This window comes from Poecile atricapillus, chromosome 16 (genome assembly GCF_030490865.1).
Source record: "Poecile atricapillus isolate bPoeAtr1 chromosome 16, bPoeAtr1.hap1, whole genome shotgun sequence".
Taxonomy (NCBI): Eukaryota; Metazoa; Chordata; class Aves; order Passeriformes; family Paridae; genus Poecile; species Poecile atricapillus.
In genome coordinates, this window is record NC_081264.1 from 10,325,331 (window position 1) to 10,345,744 (window position 20,414).

The 20,414-nt window shown below is 38.8% G+C and overlaps 1 protein-coding gene across 1 annotated transcript in view; it reads right to left on the bottom strand.

Annotated features, from left to right (window-relative positions):
* Positions 1-20,414, bottom strand: part of CIT (citron rho-interacting serine/threonine kinase) — a 68,676-nt gene that overhangs the window by 24,322 nt on the left and 23,940 nt on the right. The window contains exons 13-24 of the mRNA XM_058851836.1: positions 19,235-19,354; positions 15,539-15,709; positions 15,237-15,290; positions 14,635-14,688; positions 13,354-13,494; positions 12,859-12,984; positions 9,793-9,888; positions 7,972-8,088; positions 7,421-7,530; positions 4,652-4,826; positions 3,188-3,385; positions 970-1,023 (exon numbers count right to left, since the gene is read on the bottom strand). Coding sequence (XP_058707819.1) covers positions 970-1,023; positions 3,188-3,385; positions 4,652-4,826; positions 7,421-7,530; positions 7,972-8,088; positions 9,793-9,888; positions 12,859-12,984; positions 13,354-13,494; positions 14,635-14,688; positions 15,237-15,290; positions 15,539-15,709; positions 19,235-19,354 — 1,416 coding nt within the window. The remainder of the gene's footprint in view (positions 1-969; positions 1,024-3,187; positions 3,386-4,651; positions 4,827-7,420; positions 7,531-7,971; positions 8,089-9,792; positions 9,889-12,858; positions 12,985-13,353; positions 13,495-14,634; positions 14,689-15,236; positions 15,291-15,538; positions 15,710-19,234; positions 19,355-20,414) is intronic.

Consider the following 20,414-nt stretch of genomic DNA (forward strand, 5'->3'; position numbering starts at 1 on the left):
CCTCTTTTCCTCCTATCTAGATGTTCTATGTCCATAAGAACCTCCTGGCTTAATGCTAAAGAGCAAGTGAGGAAAACAGAGTGACTCTCATGCTGAAAAGATAACTTAAAAGATGAAAGCTTATAATACATTAGAGACTTACTCGTATACAGCGTGAAAAATTACATTTGAGGAAATCACTGGAAGCAGGGAAACAATCAAGATAAAAAGTCCCAGCAATTAAACTCTGCTTACAGTGTGGGGTAGAGAAAAAAAGCCCAGAATAATTTACAATCACTGCTGACCCAGAGGGCTTTGGTCCTTATCCAACATCTGTGTAATTCCTGTCATTGGAAGGCAGATACTCTCTATCAACTACCATGAACAAGTGTGAAGATAGTGCTAAACTGCAAGAATCCCTGTGGATAGACAAAGCCCTTGGGCATCTGTCCTGGACTCATGAAATGAATCTGAAAACATGTCAAAGATTTCAAGAAACAGAAGGTGAAAATTCAGATCCTGAAGTTCTTTCTACTATATGTCAATGTATTTTTTGGAACTTTAAGATTTCTTGTCTCTTCAAACAGTGTTAAAGTCCTCCTTAAAACCCACTCTGGCCTAGATCTACAATGCAGCTCAGGATTTGGACAGGTAGATCTTTTCTTCTTGTGAGCAGAAAAGATCTTCACCTACAGTCAGTTTTTGCAGCTGCTACACCATTCTTATTAGCTGCACTGCAATGAGATATTTTAATTTATTTTCTTCTCCAAAAAGAAGAACAGTGACAATTTCATGATCAGACTACAACCTCAAAATTGAGGTTTACCTGAAACCTAGAAGAAATCCAATCAAATCCATCCAGCTCCTACTAGCACCTTGAAGCCAGAAGTCCACATTAGGAACTAGTGTCATCAAGGATTAAATGAGGAAATTGTTTGTTTCATTATCCTTAATTTCAAAATAATTCAATGATCTGTATTTAATACTCACTGTGCAGCTATTACGAAGGGCTTCAAATTTACGCTGGATTTCATCTCTATGTGCCTAAAGGAGGTAAGAAGTTAATCATCAATTTTTCATACATTAGAATTCGAGAATGCTGTTGCTAAACAAACTGCAGAACAATCTACCAGCAAGCAAAGTTTGGAAGGCAGATGCTGCAGGCTATGAAAGCACTTTGCAGTGGCAAAGAACTGATTAGCAAAAGTCCCATCCTACTTAATCAAAATACACTTATGCTCCCAACTCTGAAATGCTTTAGGAAAATGTACAAGCTCAAGAATGGAATTATGTAACAGGTTCCATCTGAAATGGCACCAGAAGACTTGTTGATCGCATGTTAAGTTTTTACATTCTTGACATTTTAATTTGAGTTGGTTTTACTTCCATATCCAGATTGGTGTTTCATAGAAAATAAATACTGCATACAATTTAATGCTTGCAAAGAAAAAACTATAATGATGTATAATGCAAGCTACCCCAAACAGCTCTGCCAATCTACCTGAATCCTACCATATAGTCCCATATAAGCCTGAGCCTCTCTAAAATGCAGTGATAAAACATAATAATCAATTCTTTGGAGGACAGCATCTAAAGTACAGAAAAGTTCAAACACTCATTTTAAAGAATGCAGTATTGCATGCACCATTTTATCCCCTAATTTACAAGCAAAGCATGACAAAGCAAAAAGTTCTTGTTTCAGCCTCATGGCCTCTCTCAAAATTCAAAGTGATTTAATAAGTGTCTAATGGCATGTGCTATCTGAAAACTTAACAAACGAAAGGTTACTGCTGAAGCACACATCCAGCCACCTTTCTTCATTCTGAAGATTTTCCTTAGAGCCAAGAGACTAAACAGGAAAAAAAAAGTTCAGCAGAAGTCAAATATGAGAGCTTAAAAGCTATCTTACCACAACAGGCAATGTGAAAAATAAAAGTATGCAAAAAACTCCATGACAGGAATAGTCCCAACCCTACTGGGCTGGACTGTCTAACAGCAGCTGGTCCAGCACTACCAGTTTGCCCCATAAATTGGAGCAATAAGTGAGTGAACACAGGTCATGAATATTCATCTGTTTCACTGCTGGGTAAAGATCCCAAGCGCGTTGCCAGCGCCCTGGCAGCAATAGTGGCTGTTATGCAAAGCTTTCAGCTGGGAAGGGACTGCCTCAGTTCTGAGCAAAAAGGAACCTGATGCCATTTCTATTCAGTTATTCTTAGGCCTCGATGCTGCTGCTGCACTTGCCCAGCCTGTGCCCACTTTAGAACTGAGGGAATGGTTCTGCCATTCATCTGCCCAAAGCAGCAGCATAATACCAGCGCCCGTGTCAGCTGAGCCCACCTCCCCTCCCAAAAACCAGCAGTGGCAGCAATATTTGGAACAGTTCTTTGATTAAATGCCACTGGAGCACAAGAATGCACATTCTCAACACTTCCAAATCACAGCATTTGGAGGTCATTAAAGGCTGCTACTCAAGGGGGGGTTAGCTGGTAGCAGGTCAAGCTCTCTACCCACAACCCTGGGAACCTTTTGTGAAGGAAATATTTCTTAGAATCAAACAGCTTGAAAGCATCTTTTTGTGCACAAGAAACAGCAACCAGCAGCATATAATCTAGAACTCCATTTACACGGGGTTGGGGTGGAAGAGGGTGGCAGGACTTGAACTTTGTTTTCCTTTCTATCACTCACACACCTCACCAGACTGCAAGACACACATGACAATTTTTTAATGAAACAAGCATTGGAATAAAATTATGTATTAGAACACTCTCCCTAGGAATTTGGTGGGGTTTGTTTTTCCCCTGAATAAGTATCCTCAAAGCAGGGTAACTGATAGGAAGAAAAAAAATCATCAAAACATTTATGACCATCAAGTACTTTCAAACTCATGAGCTATTATTTAAATAAATCACAGAGTTAAATTCCTAACAATACCAATTTCAGATGCAACTTTCACCTCAAAACAAAAGTAATAATGCTCCTACAAGCCATCAGTCAATTAGCAATGAACCATCACTAGCAAGTATTCATATGGTTAAAGGTAAAATTTGGCACTTTAGCCATTCACGCCTTTATCAACACAAGGCACAATTCATTTCTGAAAATTAAAAATTAGATCATAACAATTCCTTTTAACCTCTTTATGAAACATGCACCTACATAATTCTAGTGTATATCTGCAGCTCACAGGACAAGTTTCAGGGCTCACCGTGAGGGCTTGGATCTCCTCCTCTGCCTCAGCTGTGGTCTCCTCCAGCTCGGTCTTGGCCTCGCGGAGCTGGTTCTCCAGGGCTGTCCGTGCAGCCTGCAGCCCAGTGATCTGGGATTCCCGCTCCTGCAGGGTCAGCTGCAGCTCTGTCAGCTGCCTCTTCAGCTCCAGCTTTTGCTCTTCATGCTCTAGGCTAACCTGAAGAAAGACAAAGTAGTATCCAAATGTAAGTTACTAACAAGGATGTGACGGGCAATGTAGTCTCATTCCACAACCCAATTTAAGATGTCATTGCCATGTCTATTCCAAAAATCACATCCTGACAGACTGCTTAATGCACTGAGAAATCAAGGACACAGCTTTGTCTCCTCCCTAAAACGTACTGGTTTTCTTGGAAAAAACAATCTGGCCTTTTGAAACAAGGGCACAAGAGTAGTTCCAGCTGTAACTCAAACATATCAAACACTGATAGAAAATGTTGTAGTTTGTAATGAACTTTCTTCACTAAAGCTGAGTCGCTAAGGATCTTTATTTGGGAATCTCTGAGTATACATTACATACATTTTGCAATCAACTTCCACGTTTCATCTTCCTTTCAGATTCCTCTTAAAGAAACCCACCGGCTCATCTGGCTCTGGGTTTACCTGAATGGCTTCTGATGAAGGTTTTCTTGCACACACAGGGATAAACATGTCATTCCAGGGATAAGAAAAGAACAACTAAAACAGATCTCAGTGTTCAGAATCAATTCCAAACCTTAGCACCTTCGTCAGGCTCCCTGCTATCCCAAGGGAATCTGTCAGTTGTGCTTGAGATGTGTGACAAGGCTGTCAGAAACCTTACACTGGTCTCAGTCAGCCAAAGAAGGACAGGTTAGTTGTCAACAACCTTAGCTGAAGGCAAGATTTCAGCCTTAGCTGAAAATCAGTGGACTGAGACTGGAGAAGAATTTGTAGATCCAAACTAGTTAATATAAAATTTAAAAATAAGCACAGCTCACAGATATTTAAAAGTGTATATTTTCATATTACTGTTAGGTTTTCTTTCCAGCAAACTCTGAAAATGGTGCATGAAGAAGCAGGTTCCTTTTTTGTTACAGCAATTCTGCTGTGTCCTTTGCTTTCTAAGCTGTAGACTCTAAGGCTATAGGTTATCTGTCTGGTCATTGTACATTGCTGGGCTATTATTCTCTATCCAGACAATATTATAAGGGTATTGTACAAACAAACACAGAAACAGAATTCTGAAAAAGCAAGATGACCTAAAAGCTCGGATTCAGGATGACAAGTCCTTAATACTTATATTTATCTGGTTTTAATGAGGTTTTTTTTGTTTGGTTGTTTTTTTTTAAAGTTACTAATACACTTTCAAATACCACAACAACAGGTTATAGTTCTCACTGTATTCACAAAATGGGATACATTTAAGAAAGTTTGTTGAGAGGGATTAGACCCATGTTTTCACCTCTCTCAGCCGTGTCTCCAACTCCAGCAGGCGGTTCTTGTCAGTGTGATCTTGGTGACTCATCTTTTCCAATTGTTCTTCTAATTTTCGATTCTGGGCCTCCAACTTTCCAGCTTGTGTTTCCAAGTAGAACTTCTGTTGCCTGAGCTCTGAAATCATCTCCTCTTGGGCTTTCCTGATAGGAGAAATGCACAAGTGACAAACCTGAAATGCCCTGAACATATGTCCTTCCACTGGGGTGAAGCAAGGAAGAACACAAGTTTGTTGTTAAGAGAACAGTTAAGTTTATTGCTAAAATTCTACATCCCAGCTAAAAATACAAAATACTAGTGTACTCATCAGCATGTGCCCAGAGCACTAAAAATCCATATTTGCCAGTTGCACAGACAAATGAATTTTGCAGAGGATAATCTATAATGCTATTTAAGATACAATTCATTCTTCTCATTTCATCAGTTCCTTGTCACATGTTTTTCTATAGGGGAAAAGTAAATTCCAGGAGTTGCTTTCTCACAGTATATTTACATGAGATAAGAGGAATCCCATGCTTTAGGACTGGGGGTAGTGTGTTCAGGGTAGTTTTGCTGGGGGCTTTTTTTCACAAGTTGTAATGGACATAGAACTTGAACTACACTGAAGTGAAAATTTGCTGCCCCTGATCAAAGCCTTAATCCACAAACTGAACAAAAACAATTACTTGTTCTCATAAGAATTTTGAGAGCTGGCAATTATTAATTATTACCATTTGAAATGGACACCCTCAAAAAAAAAAAAAAAAAAAAAGAAAAAGGGGTCTTTCTGCATTATTTACAGCTCCTGGAATTGTGTTATCATGCACTGGAAAATTCAGCCTCCTAGAGTGCTTTCTACTTAGAAGCCTCACAAAGCTCTACATATATTAATGAATTAATATTTTAAGAAGTTCACTGTGAGATAAGCTGTTATTAATCCTATCCCAGAGAAATTATGTGGGTTGCCCAAGATCAAATAGGAAGACTTAACAAAACTAAAAATAGAACTTAAGTCTTCTGACTCACATTTCTGTGCATTGCAAACAAAACCACTCTTTCACCTTCTCTGTTTTTTTAATTTACCTCTACAGATTATTGTCAGCCAGAACTGTCAAATGGTGTTATTTCATTTCCTGCTGTTTACTGGGCTATCTTCTCAGGAACCTGATAATCATTGGTTTCCTCAGATACTGCTGGAACAAAAGCTTGCAGAGCTCCCCTCTCCTCTGAAGAGTTTAATCACTAGCTCTCCTCTTGATGCACGCTCAGATTAGCTGCAGCTTTTGTGGGTTCAAAATGCAGTCCAACAACAATTTATACATTTTCAACAGCCCAATTCACAAAATAAGCACAAATTCATTAACTATCCGCATGCATAATTAAGCAATTTTCTCTCAAAATGTTGCTAATTCTGTACTATCTCCTACCAATCCTGCAAATGCAATCATCATTTGACAATATGTCTGTCAATAATCTATTTTAAATTGTATGTTAAAGTATTATTATATGTTTTTCTTGTTTTCTGTGGCTCTCCAGTCAAGGATATGGCACCCAGAGGATGCTCTAAGTTCTTACACTCAGCTCAGCACCCATGACTGAGGCACTCAGCCTTTCATACACTTCCCAGTTCCACCTTAAGACATTTCTGTTTTATTTCAGACTGAAGGTAAGTTATGGCTTTTGCTGCCTCAACAAACTCCCTGGGTGATTAACTGGAGGTCATCTGGAGCATTAAACAACACAATTAAATTCTTCAGTTATTTCTGTGAACATTTTTGGCTGCTCAGGCTAAAATAACTTGCAAGGTATTTGAAATGCAATGAAAATTGGAGCCATTATATATCTGGAGACATAATGACCATAGAAAAGGGGTGAAACCAAAAGCAAGTCTTTGCCAAAACTTGTCCTTGTCTGATTCTATTCAATATTAGAGGTGAATCTATCCAAGTGCTTCACACAAAGGCACTGCCTGATGTTGGATCAGGCAGCTGATGAACATTGAAAGCTTTGGGCAAACCAAGCTGGTGAATCTCTGAAATCACTAAGGGAAAATTCTGTTTTAGCCCTGCCCTGTAGGATGTATCAAACAACCCATGCTTTTTCCTACACTTGAAGTAGAACACCTCTAAGTCATTTACGAAGGAAAAACATCATTGTAAGGATAAGGAATCTCAGCTAAAGTCCAAAGAAAAATAAATTTCGGGCAGACAAAAGGATCTGAAACAGAAGAACTCAAAAACATGCAGAGAAATTCTTGGCTTAAAAAATCTAGTGTTCCTCCTTGTCTTCTCATCCATCAATGTTTGTGAGTGAAGGGTGTTTAATGTTTTCAATTTCAAAACCATGTGTCAGGGGAACTGAGTAAACTATAAATCTATTAGCACTGTTTATGTTTAAAGAAAGAATATGTGCTTCTCCAGGGGTATTTTAGACATAAAATTATTAGTATTCATTTAACATATTTGGCAAACCTACACAAATCACCTGCCTTAGGAAATGCTCCAAAGTAAACACAGTAATACAAACCAATTTTCCCAGTCATGTTTGAGAAAACACAAAATACACAGCGAGCCCCAACTATTTGAAGAACAAAGCATATTTCTGAAAGGCTATCACTGAAAAACAAGCAGGGAGCACAGCAGGCCTGCAAAAAAGAGCCACTTTTACACGGTGAATCAGAGAATCAATTCAATTGGAAAAGCCTTTAAGGTCATCTTTCTGAGACCTGTTCTGCAGTGACAGCAGCTGCCACACTTACATGTTCCTCTGGGTAAAGAGGCTGCTATTTGCTGCCAGCTTGTTGGCCTCAGACAATTCCACAATTCTCTGCTCCAGTGACCTGATCTTCGAATCCATTGCATTGATCATCTGAAACACAGCAATGAGCATTTGAGACTGAGCAACGCAAGCAGTTACTAAAATAAAGTTTATTAAAAAGTCTGAACTTTTTCCAAAAACAAAAAGAGCCAAAAGAAAACTGATCAAATGGCCAAAATGAACAACAGATGCAATTACTGGAGCTATTTGCAGCAGCTATTTTGTACTGCTTTAATGTTAGGAAAAAGCAACCATTATCAAGGCACAAAACGAGGGGTACCCAGCAAGCTGCATGGCTTTTTTTAAGGAAATATTCTTGGAGATACTCTGAATTTAAAAAAAACATGCCTTTTAAAATTCATATTAATCAATTAATTTCCTTCAAAGCAGCTCAGCAGCACTAGAGGACCTCAAACAAGATTATCTTGCTTGAAATCAGCTTTAGAAAGCCACTCTTCAAACAGCTTTGATTTCCAGATCAACACCACATACCGCCTTCTGTTCAGCCAGGACTTTGCATTTCTCACGTGCTTCTTCTTCATGTCTTCTGAGCATATTCTCAAGTGCTTCCTTATCTGCAAGATCCTTCTTCATCTGATTTTCCAACACCTAAATGAAGACATTTCTTTTGTCTAAATTATATCTGTTTCACTGGGTAAAGGGCAAGCAGAAAGAAAATCATCAATATAGATTTTTTTTTTTGTAAGCAATTGGTGATATTTCAAGCAAAATTAAATCCATGATGTAATTGCATGAAATCCATGGAAGAGCAAACTCCAAAAAGAGCACTCTCAGTTATCTCTGAAGACTGGATTTAACAATAAGATTTTATAGAGATATGGAGATACTGTAGATTTTTTAATTATTATTTTAAGTCATATAAACCGTGTTCAATAACTGTTCCAACCTAATGCAACAGAAAACAGAAAAGACTCTCTACCCCAATATGTACAGCAGAAGAAATAGGGAAGTGCCCATCCTTTGGCTGCCCTACCAACATGGCTCACAAGTAATTTTTGAGTTCCACAGGTATGGATGAGAAGGCAACTGAAATCACATGAATTCTTCCAGTCAGTGACAAAAATCTAACAGCAAAGTAAAAAACTTCTTTTTGTGGCATAAATAGCTGCCATTGGGAACAGGACTAAAGTAATGAATTGCTACATTTTTCTAGAAATGCATGTCATGTATGTATGACCAGAGTTCAGTTTTTAAACTGAAGGTCTCTTCCTTCAAAGACAAGTTTTTCAAAGGCACAAATTCTGGACAGCACAGGATACTTTTTATTTTTCCAGTTACAAAAACCCCACGTCCTGTTTTATCCCTTTGAACCTCTTTCACCCAGCTTCCTGATTTCTCCCATTAAACCCTACATCATAGGGGCCCATAATACACCAGTTTTCCTCTTATTTTTTTTCCAATGCCTATCCTCTTTTCCGGTTTTTAGAACACCAGTTCTTTCTCAACATCTGCATCTGATCTGCCTGCTTTCTATCACTCTCCTCTCATTACTGATAACCACATGCTCTGATCTGACAGCAAATCTTCTTCTCTTTTTTCCTTCATATTTCTCCCACAGAAATTTCGTCTCTCCTCTTAAGTACTACATCTCTCACATTTAAGCAAAAATGTAGAATTAAAGTACTAGATAAATGTACAAGATAAAGACTGTTTCTACTGAGAATAATTTGTTCTTAGCAAAGATTCTTACAAAATGCATTTACTGGCTGTCATACTGCAAGTTATTTAGAAAAATCCTTAGCCAGTGCACATACTCCTATTTGCCAGCTTGTTTTTCCTAATTTTAGATGGTGTCTATTTCTAACTGTTTGTTAATGCTACCCTGGAAAAGACAAAAACAAAGTGGGTGGATTCTGTGGCTTCTTGGCAGATGTTCCAGCTCCAAGATGGAAGTTCAGAAATGGTTTACTATTTGCTGCATTTTAAACTTGCAGGTAGGCTGAGTGAACACCCATAGAAAATCAGTGGGAACTGAAAGCTTCTTCAGGGTGTGAGATTCAACAGCATTAACTAAGTATTATTTAGTCAACGAAAGTCAAATTACAACCAACAAATGCCTTCCTGTAGTTCTGGCATCAAATGCTACCTCTCCTAATCCAGTGCCACAGATAAGGTACAATGGCAGAAAAAACAGGAGAAAGCTGATTTACATTCCACTAAGCTCCCTCAACATTGCACCAATGGTAACAAGGCAACTCACAAGACAAAGCAATCAGAACCTAAAGGCAACTGTTTCTCCCTGAACTCATTCTACCCACAAAAGCTTGTAGGAAGATGATAAGATATTTTTACTTTGAGTTTCTCCTCATAGAATTGCTCCTTCTGTTTCAGCTGCAACTCCAGATGTTGTGCTGCGATCTGAGCCTCACGGTGCTTTTCCTCCAGCTCCTAAAAGCAGCAAAAATTCACATTCAGACACAAGGAAATGGTAGGTGCTGTGAGTACATGTTAGACAGGTACCAAACATTCATTCTCTTTTTTAAGGCTTCACTCTATAAAAATCCCAAGTCCAGGGCTGTCATGGTTTAAATAAAAAAAAAAAAAAAAGCATTATGAGACCTGAACATTATGAACCCTAAGTTTTTATATTGCTGCTGACCCATCTACTGCAGAGTGGGAACACTGCTAAGGACAAAGATTTCTACTTCCATGGTAAGAATCTCCATCTTCCAGTAAAATATACCCAAAGATAGGCCAAGGACATTTGGTGAAAACACATAGTTATAAACATTTTATAGCTGCAGTGGCATCACAGGAAGTTCAGATCTATTTTTATCAAGGTCTCTCACTTGTTTTCTTACAGCAGACCTCAATAACGGGGTACTGCTGTCTGTGCTTTTCATTTTGCATTCAGAGGGGGAATAGCATTTACTTTGCTGTATTCCTTGGACAAATGTTGTCAGAAATGCTATTTATAAATGGCTTCAAAAATGAAAAGTACAGGATGCAATATATGTGGTGGAACATATCAGAATCTTTCTAGCCTCTTTATTTCATATCAGATAGTTTCAGCCATGCACAGTAAGGACTTAAATAATTTGTATTTCAGAAATTAGCTGTTTCTGCAGTCTGACTATATTATCTGGGGCCTATCCTGTAATCACCTTTCAACAGGACACCTCTCAAGAGCCAAGCATACAATGTTATGTTCATTTAATGTCATATTTGCCATTCTCAGAATTTCCTTAGAACAGGAGCAGGTCCAGGCTTGTCATTCACTACCATTGTGCTGACTCTTGCATAGACAAGTTCAGGTGCTGAGGTGCATCTGGATCTCCTGTTTGCTCTCATTACTGCACAGCACAGGAAAATTTCCTGATATTTGTGTGTGTTTTAGTACTTTTCACAGTATTTGATGTGCTTTTTCCTGATCTTCCTCATCTTGAAGACATTTCCCCATCTTCCTCATCTTGAAGGCTTTTTTTGCTCCAGTAATCGCATAGACCTCCTTTTCCAGAAGTGAGAATCAAAGAGGAGGTTCACCAAAAGTAGGTCATCGACAGTGCCTAGTCCCTGACACTCCTGCATGGAATGGAGATTGCTGCTTTTTGCAATTGAAATATGTCTCCCAGCAACAAGAGGGACAACTCACCTCCCCCAGAAACCCACACGTTTCAGGTCCTGGCAGAGAATCAGACAACCAGATCAGCAGCAGCTTCAAAGCTCCCAGCATCAGACTGCTCATATTGTAGCAGAAGCTTCACCAGTTCCTGCAGTGGCACTTAACAGCCAGTGTGGGCTTAAAAAGGTAATCTCTTACCATTCCTGCTCTCACTCAGTATTCTCTATGTAGCACTGACTTTGTTATTGGCATCACAGCAATGATCTGCACTTTCAGGCAGGAAGAAGTATCTTCTCTAACTTGTTTCTTACTTCTTCATCAGCTCCTTACAGATGGATGAGCAGGTACTTCTCAGGCACTGCCACATGAGTGTATATTCAAACCATGCCTTTATACAACAACTTCCACCTTATTATAAGCAAATCTGTATCTTCAACTCCCTTCTTACTTCTCTATACCAGGAAAAGTCAAAAATGTTTGATGAGACAACTTGAGGGAAGGTACAGGGTAGGAGTGGAGGAAAAAGAATACCAGTACCCTGTGCTACCAGATCAGTTGCAAGGGACTAGGAAAGACTCTGTAGGATTATTTCTTCAATGCCTGTTTGACTTATAAAATATAACATTATAAAATACTTTTGTACCTCTCCAACATTCTGTCAGGATTCCATGGAAACTATCTATAAGAAGAGCTAAACATATCCCATGGTGTAAAACAATTAGTCGATATTTCTGCCTTCCCTTCCACTTTCTCCTCCACAGAGAACATAATCAAAACCAATGAACAATCCCCAAATATACACAAGAGGCTTATGAAACAATTCAAAGTTTTACACTATTTCTAAACATAAAGTTGGCTCTGTGCCCAGCACAACCATAGTCTCCCACTTACCATGCACTCCTGCTATCAAAACAATTTGAAAGAAGCAGCACTACTAAAGAACTGATTCTACCTTTTCTTGACAGTGCTCAGCATTTTGATGCTAAAGTCTATACACCCAGAACAAGCCTGGGTCATCTGTTGATTCCAAATATCTTTATTTTTACATCTCCATTTGGCCTTCCTTAGGTGTGTCTCAGCTTGGGATTACTACCAGTAAAATGTAAACCTTTTCTTCCTCATATTGGCAACACACAGAGAAAATTCATGAGGAAGGCAAAGTAAATTTAATTATTCCAGTATTAAATTATGCTTTCTGTCCCAGGAAAGCAAAGTTATTAGAAACACCCTCTGCTTGATCCACCAGAGACTGACATACTAACTTGGCTTAATAGTTTTAACCAGGAGAAAAAAACAAGAAATTGCCAACAGAGAAATTACGTGGGTGCAAATGGTTTCCTAACAAATATCTTTGGAGATGAACAGTTTGGATGACTAATTTCTCTCTGCTTCAAAATGTAAGCATTTCTAATAGATCTGACCTCTAAATTCCTCTGCAATTTACTTTAAAAGAGATGTTTTTGTTACTGCAGTAAGTTGCTTTCAGAATGTTTTACCTCTGACACAATCACTAGGTAAATAATTTAAATATTACTATGTTAACTGAAAGGTTTTCCCACTGAGATGACTCCAGTTTTGAAGCACTATCAAGACTAAAAGCACAGGAATGAGTTTGTAACTAGAGGTGCAAATAGTATTTGAATGCTTAAGCTTTCTCCACTACAACTGGTACAGGAAAAAAAAAACCTTTATTCAATAATTTCCACCTTATTCATTGCAATTCTGCATCTTCTGATTCTTCCCTACCTTTCCTTACAAACTCTTACCCTCTAAGTTTCATTTTCACCTCTGCTCACCAGAATTTTTTCTGCCATCTGTTGAATCTGTTGAGATTTAGTTTGAATATCTTCTTTTAGGCGGTTTTCTCTACGTTCCACAGTCTCTAATCTCTTCACTTGATTCTCCAGGGAATGGCGCCGTTCCTGCAGAGCAATTATGAGCTGCTGTTTAGGCCACCCAACTCTGCATTAGCACAAAGCAAGGAGTAGTTTCTAGAGAAAACAGGCTGAAGCAGTCAATATATGGCTGGCTTTCATATTTTGAATCCTTATCACCCCCAAAATCCCCCAGGCTAACCACACGTCCTTATCGACTCATCACTGAAAATAAAACCCCTCCGTTTTCCTCAAAGAAATATGTTTTTTAATTAAAAATGGATTAATGTCTACCAAGTCTTTCCCCTGAAGAATTACTACAGGAATACATGCTGTTCAGAGCCACCCAGGTGAGGGCTCCTAAACTAAGACATATCCCAATAACTAAATTGCTCCAGACAGACACTTTGCATTCACCTCTGCTTCAAGCAATTTTTTCTTCATGCTTTCATTAGAATCTTCCCTGTTCTGAAGTTTCTCCAACTCCTTCTCAGCTCTCTCTTTTGCCTGACGGATATTCTGCAGGAGCTCAGTTGCCTCTGAGCTGGCTTTCACAGCCTGAAGGTCAAGAGAGAAGGAAAAAAGGTATTATATGAAAAGCACACACAAAAATTTGGTGTGTGAAAGGTTCACAACTTGAAGATGGTCAACATTCTCACTACAGAACTTTGGTTTAACAGCTTAAATTAACATGTGCAGGAGTCCAAATTTTAACTTCTGCTACATAATTTTGGCTTCTATTTCACAAAAAAAAATTAATATCTAGGATACACAAATCTGTCTTGCTACACTGCAAGTTACTTCACTCTACATCCTGAAAGTTAAATCTATCCCCAAATTCAGCCCAAGGCCTTTAAAAGAACTCACAAAATACTCTTACTAAAGGAAAAGGAGAATAACCTGTTGGCCTACAGAAAATTCCTTGGCATTAATGCAGGTAGAAAAGGAAACGGGATTAAAACATGATTGTTTTGAAATATTTAAGTTCTATTTATATGTAGCTTTTGCCTCCATAGTCCTGATCATTAACCCTTAAAATAGCCCTCTCTCAGCAGGTGCCAAGTTTGAAAAGCTCAATCAGGGGATAATTATGACAACCCCTTTCTTTCCTGCTGAAGGATTCCAATAAGAGAAGTTCCCTGACTGTTCTTACAGTGACACTTCAAGTGCCAGACTGACCACGACAGCAAATCTTAGATATTCTGCCCTACTTTCAGCAGACATTGATAAGGTGTTTTAATTCTCTTGTGAATCTTTATCATTCAACATTTTTACTGTGAAGAACCTGTGAAGAACTGAACTGTCAAATGATTAAAGCAGGTAATATTGGGAGATTAAAGCAAGTCCATGTGTTTTACTAGTGAGTTAAAACCAGCTGAACCCTTCTTCAAAAGCAAGGGAGCAGTGCAGTGTCCAGAGCATACCCAAACAGGCCTTTAAATGAGAATTTCTCTACACTACTCCAGTTCTGACTCAGCTTCATTTGCAAAAATAAACACTGTTGACATGTCTCAAGAGCCAAAAGCATATTGAGAGCACCAGTGATTTCAGATACCAGTTCCCACCCCCTTTTCCTTATCATCCCCCATGCTATGACTAATTCTATTTTTGAGGGTAAAACAAAGTGCATCCCTCCTCTTCATTAAGATTTCACTGGGAAATCTTGTGAAAAACTCACTTTCACCACCCAGTCGTTACCTTTGTCAGCTTTTCCTGAAGCTCCTGGATTTTGGCCTGCTGCTCTGTATTGATCTATAGTTAGATAAAAGATGGAGGGAAAGAGTCAAAATCAAAGAGGAGAAAACGCTCTTTGCTTATTATATCATATTTGTTTTAATTTGTTTCCCAAAAATCTTGGTTTTCCCCTGTAATTCCAACAAACCAAAACACTCCTTGGCAAATCCATTCCCATTTTGCTAACTTCCAGGTGATTTAATATTTTGGTTACCAAGATTGTTCAGTGTGAGAAAACTCAGAATTCTTTTTGCTTTTTATTTGCTGTTCTTTCTGAGTAAAGAAAACCCTGCTGTATCCCCAACCTGACTCCGAGCTTGGATGACACATCCAAGGCTGTCTTTGCCTGGCTTCTCAACACAATCCGTTAAGAACAGGTTATCCGGAGACAGCTTTATATCAAATCAGAGAGAACAGTGAATCACACCAAGATGTCTTAAAACATAAAATGAAAGGAGGTGGGGGCTGTGAAGCCATGCATGTCACTGACTAGCCAGACATTCTTGGTTTCCGTGCATAAAATGAAAGAGCCAGGAAGCAAAATCTAGGACACTGAAGTAACATACCTTTTCCAGTTTGGTATACAACTCTCCTGCCTCATTTTTCCCTTGATCTTTAACCTGTAACTTAAATATAAAGTACATGAAAATCTCAGGAAAAGCTAGACTTCTATCCAGTCATCACCTCATGCAATTTAAACATCAGCAATTACACAAAGTATAAATCACATCATGAAAAACATGTTGTGTTAGTTGTACCGACCACGCTTATCTTTGAAGGGCACACCCACAACTTGTGTGTGCATGTGTCAAACAGCACTAGATATTCCAGCAAGCCTCAGCCCCCTCTCCCATGAAGCCTAAACTACCTTTTGCAGTTTGTTGTGGCATTCGGCAGCTTTACGTTTGAATTCCTCAGCTGCCAGGCGGGACTCCCTCAACTCTGACTCGTAGAGATCGCTGCGCCTGCGAGCCGAGATCAGATCCTCTTCCAGCTGATTCATCATCAGCCTCATTTCTTCTACTTGAGCTTGGTATTCCTGTAGTTGGGGTGGAAGGGAAGGAGAAGGGATTACAGTTTAGATGCAACAGGGGAAATGCTTGGAGCGGCAGATTCCAGAATACTGACTGCAGGCAAGAGATGCACTTAAGAGCATGTAGAAGAAAAGTAAAGTACAAAGTAAAACAGTAAAAACTAACTAAAATAAAATCCATGGTGTTCTGGTTTGAGTCTTGCCACTTTCAACTCAATACCTCAAAGTCAAAACATTGACTTTTTGAGAGTGCAGGAACACATACATACATCTACATACAAATGATAAAAATTACTTACATTTCTAATCTCTGAAACAGAAATGTGCCTTTGAGTTGATGTCTCTACTAAATGCCCAGATGCTCCCTCAAGATCTATTTTCTCAGGCTGATAACATGACAGTTATCACAGATCTGCACAGCTTGGGTAAAAGGAAAGAAGGAGAAGCAGAGGGGTAGCACATTGTGGCTTGCAGCCATCAGCTACTTTCTCCTGACAGAGTTAAAAAGGATCACACTGCTCAGTATGGGAGACAACCTAAAATCAAATATTATCTTAGAAAAACTATCTAAAACTCACATTGCTCATAGAAGGTATTTGCCTAAACAGGCAGAAATAAAGATTCCCCGTGTAGGAGACTACAAGACAGGGCATTTGGATGGGGAAGGTGGGAGAAGAAAAGAACATTCGAACTGACTATCTCAATGAGACTGAGAACTCAAACTGAGACTAGCTTGAGAGATTGCTTCACATATCTTCACTGGAAGAAAATAATTTAATTATGTTTAGCATTTACTAAGTCCTGCAAATATGCATTTTATAAAATTACTCTAAAGCAAAAAAAAAAAAAAAAATACACCAAAAAGCCCTCTCCAAAATCAAAGTATTTTTTGCGAAGCTGAGAACAAGCAGAAAACATGCACATCAAGAGTTTGGAACAAAGATTGTGAAGGACTGACAGTGGGGGAGTCTATCTTTCTTTCCATTTTATTATCTTACAGTATGCCTGACTACCCCCATATTCAGAAGAGTAACTGTCTCGTGACAGAATCAGGTTTGTCATCGCTCCCTCCAGACTGGCAGCTGCCTTCAGCTCAATGAGGGACTGCATGAGCACTGACCCTCATGCCAGCCCCTCATTCTCCAGCGTGGAGAGTTTATGCAGCTATTGAAAGAAGCCAGGCCTTTAGCAGATTGCTTTACTGTCCCTTACAGGGAGCAAAGAATGGCTCTTTGGCTTATAATCCCCAAAATTGGTTCTCCAACTTTGTATGCCAGGCAGGGACCTACTCTTTCCAGTTCATCTCCTATGGAAGGGTGATCTTTATTTTCTTGCTGGAAAGAATCAGAGTTTTTTTCTAATAACTACGCATGTAATAACTCAAATATTCTTCACATACAAATACACTTCTGAACAAAAAAGGCAGAACAGTTTGAAGGAATAAATGTTCTGCTCAGAAATCATAACTTGTTTAGACTTCCTAAAATACTGGGATTTTATATCAGCAAACACTTGATCAAAGAATTACAGGTATGACAATAGTTGCCACTGTGACAATGAGCGTTTGGGAAGGGAGGAGAATGGGGAGGGAAAGAAGAAGAAAAAGAGGAGATAATTAGTAATATTTCAGGTTTTCTTGTTTCATCACATTTGCAAGACTGTCTTTGAGTAAATCCCAAGATCAGGTCAGAGGAACAGGCCACACCATTCAAGGCAACACAGAACAAACCTCTGGGATATGCATTAGTCAGAGTTTTAAAATACCACGAGGTATTTAAGTGCAGATTACTAGACAAGTTCAGGGCATGTACCTGAAGCAAATCACATCAGGGAACTACAAAGAAATGAGTGGGGCTTTCAAAAAAGTACAGATTCTGATTTGTTGCAAGTTTGTCTGTTAGTACAGTTCTTCATCAAATAATAACCAGAGCACAGGTTTAGTTGAAACAAAAAAACAAAACAAAACAAAAACCAAACACACATCCCAAGCAAACAAAAAACCCCACAAACCCACCACGCTCTTCTATCCAAGTACCTGAGGTTAAAAGTTGAACCTACAGCCTCACCCTGAAAATATCAAATGCCTAATTATTGGGTTTTGAAGATTCTTATTTGCTGTTGATTTGACTCATTCTCTCTCAAGCCTAGGTTTCCAACAGCAAAACTTGAAGGGGCTTTTCCAACTCCCAGTTCCCTCTAACTTAAAAATCATGGTCCAAGTCTTTAATGGCCAAGATCCACTGCTCATATGAGTCAGCACAAATCTCTCAGCATTTCTTTCAGCAAGGTTCTGCACACGTGTTTCAGGGAGCTCAGAAGGCCACCACAGACATGAAAGTCTGCAGGATTCATTTGTTGAACTAAGCAGCCTCTTTATGTGATTGTGAATCTTCACAAGCCAAATTAAGAGATTCTGGGACAAAGCGTTTGATTAAAAATTACTTGCATTATGTTTCCTCTGTTACATGTGTCTGTACTGCCTAAGAATCTATGGATATTTAAAATCATCAAAAATGTTCCCCATTTCAGTATTTAAAGCAACTTTGCTAGTAAAGCACCAGAAGAGAGAGCAGGGAGCTTTAGATCCCTTGTATTACATAAAACAACCACCCAGAAGAATGCTGGGGAAGTCTATGGAGGCCAGCTACATCCAGAGGGTTGGGTTTGCATTTCATTACTTTTTACATAAGAGCTACTCATGTCTGGAGAATTATTACCAAGGTTTCTGGGCTTCCTTGTCTCAGAGACTTTGAAATGAGTCAGTTAGTGTTTGTAAAGTGCTTTGAAGATGAAAACCAACAGATAATTACAAAGAATTGTTTGAGTGCTATAGCAAATTTGAATTTCTTTTTCTCAATGCAGCATGTTGCTGTTAATTCATAAAACTGAATGGGTTCTTCCTTGCAATGGCCAAATTTGTCACAATGTTTTCATTTAATTTTGACATTTTTTTCTTATGAGCAACTATGTGAATTAATGAATTTTCAACATTCTTTGGGTGGAAAATAAAATTATTAATTTCTACTTCACAAATAGATCAAATCATGAAAAGAGCAGTTAGGCAACATACATTCTATTTTGAAAGACTATTAAGCATTTTAAATGGTAAGGTAAAGAAGAAAAATTAAAAAAATAATAAAACAACAGAAAATTCAGATGGCTCAGTTCTCTCCCAGATGAAGATTCGTTAACTTGTGAAATTTCCATACCTTAACCATTTAAAATGGATAGGTCATTTCTAGTGCAGCATGTTACTAAAGCATTGCGACTTTTTCTTAAACTGATTGTATAGACAAAGTAGTTTCAGGATTAGGAACAGAAAATGTGAAGTTTGGAGTTTGTGCTTACTTGCAAAATACACAAGTGGAATTTTGTTGCTTCCTGTATTGTTCGGGAACCCCTGTGAAATCACACAGCTTGGGAGTTATCACAGCCTATCAACACCGAGCGTAATCCTGGCAGCAGAGCTAGAATATGCCAAGAATGCCTATTTGTGGGCAGCCACTCTGCTCCCCAAAGAAGCAGGAATACCTGTTCTTTGATCTCTTGCAGTTTTCGGCTTTGCTCTCTGATATCATGAAGTAGCTGTAGTGCCTTATCATCTTCCTGAGACACCTCCATCCGTGCCTGCTCCAGGCTTCGCTTTAAGCTCTGCAGAAAGCAAAATGTTCAATACATAGGCTTTGGTTTCTCAAATGGTTGTATAATGAAGATCTTTAGTTACACAAATGCCTCCTTGACTGCAGTGAGGCATCAAAAAAATGGAGGCACCAATGATGGAACTCTAATGAAATTCATGGCCAGTGCTGCTCCTATCTGAACAGAAGCAGTCCATTTTACAAACACTGTTTACTCAGCTTAAATCTTAGTTCAAATCTCCACTCCCTTACATCAGGTTTAGAGACAGAAACCAAACACAGACCACAAAAGGCATCCATTATTGACAGCATTTATCTATATTTTATCCAGCACTATTAATTCACAACCTAGATACAATCCTTCAACTCCATGTTACTTACATTTTTCTTGCTGCTGGTAAGTGAGTCAAACGCTTTAATCATTGTTAAATTTCTATTAGAAACAGAAGAGCTGTGTCTGTAGCTCACTATGTGCCTTACCTCCAAATTTGGAGTCACCAGTGGAGTGGTACTCCTATTAACTGTTACTCATCAACAGAAAGATACAAACTGAATTTTATTTCTTTACCTAGTAGCAATAAGTATAGGAAAATCACTTGGCCCCATTTTAAGATGTCCTTCCCAACAAACCAAGACATCAGAAATGGTTTTCAATTCTCTGGAACAGAGTATTAGCTGCATTTTTGTTCTTGGTACAAGAGAGGAAACATAATTGTGCATCTAACTGAAAATACAGAGACTATCAAATAGAATGAAAATATCCTCACTGGAATACTGCCAGTGACAACTGGGCAGACATTCCAGCTCTCATGAAAAATGAACTTTGAAGACATGGTTTTACAGCCTCATTTTTATATTCTACCTGAAAAATAGCACCTGTCCTAGATCCTCCCTGACACTGTGCTGGGGAACGGGATCGGTCTGAACTCAGGACACCACAGATGGAGACAACACCACTGCTTCCTAATCCTATTTGTTCTTGAAGATTTCTGTCTAGGCACTGATTAGGCCCCATCCTCTTCCAGCTAAGAAACCTTCAAGAAGCACAACCCAGGCATGTTCTAGCACAGCCA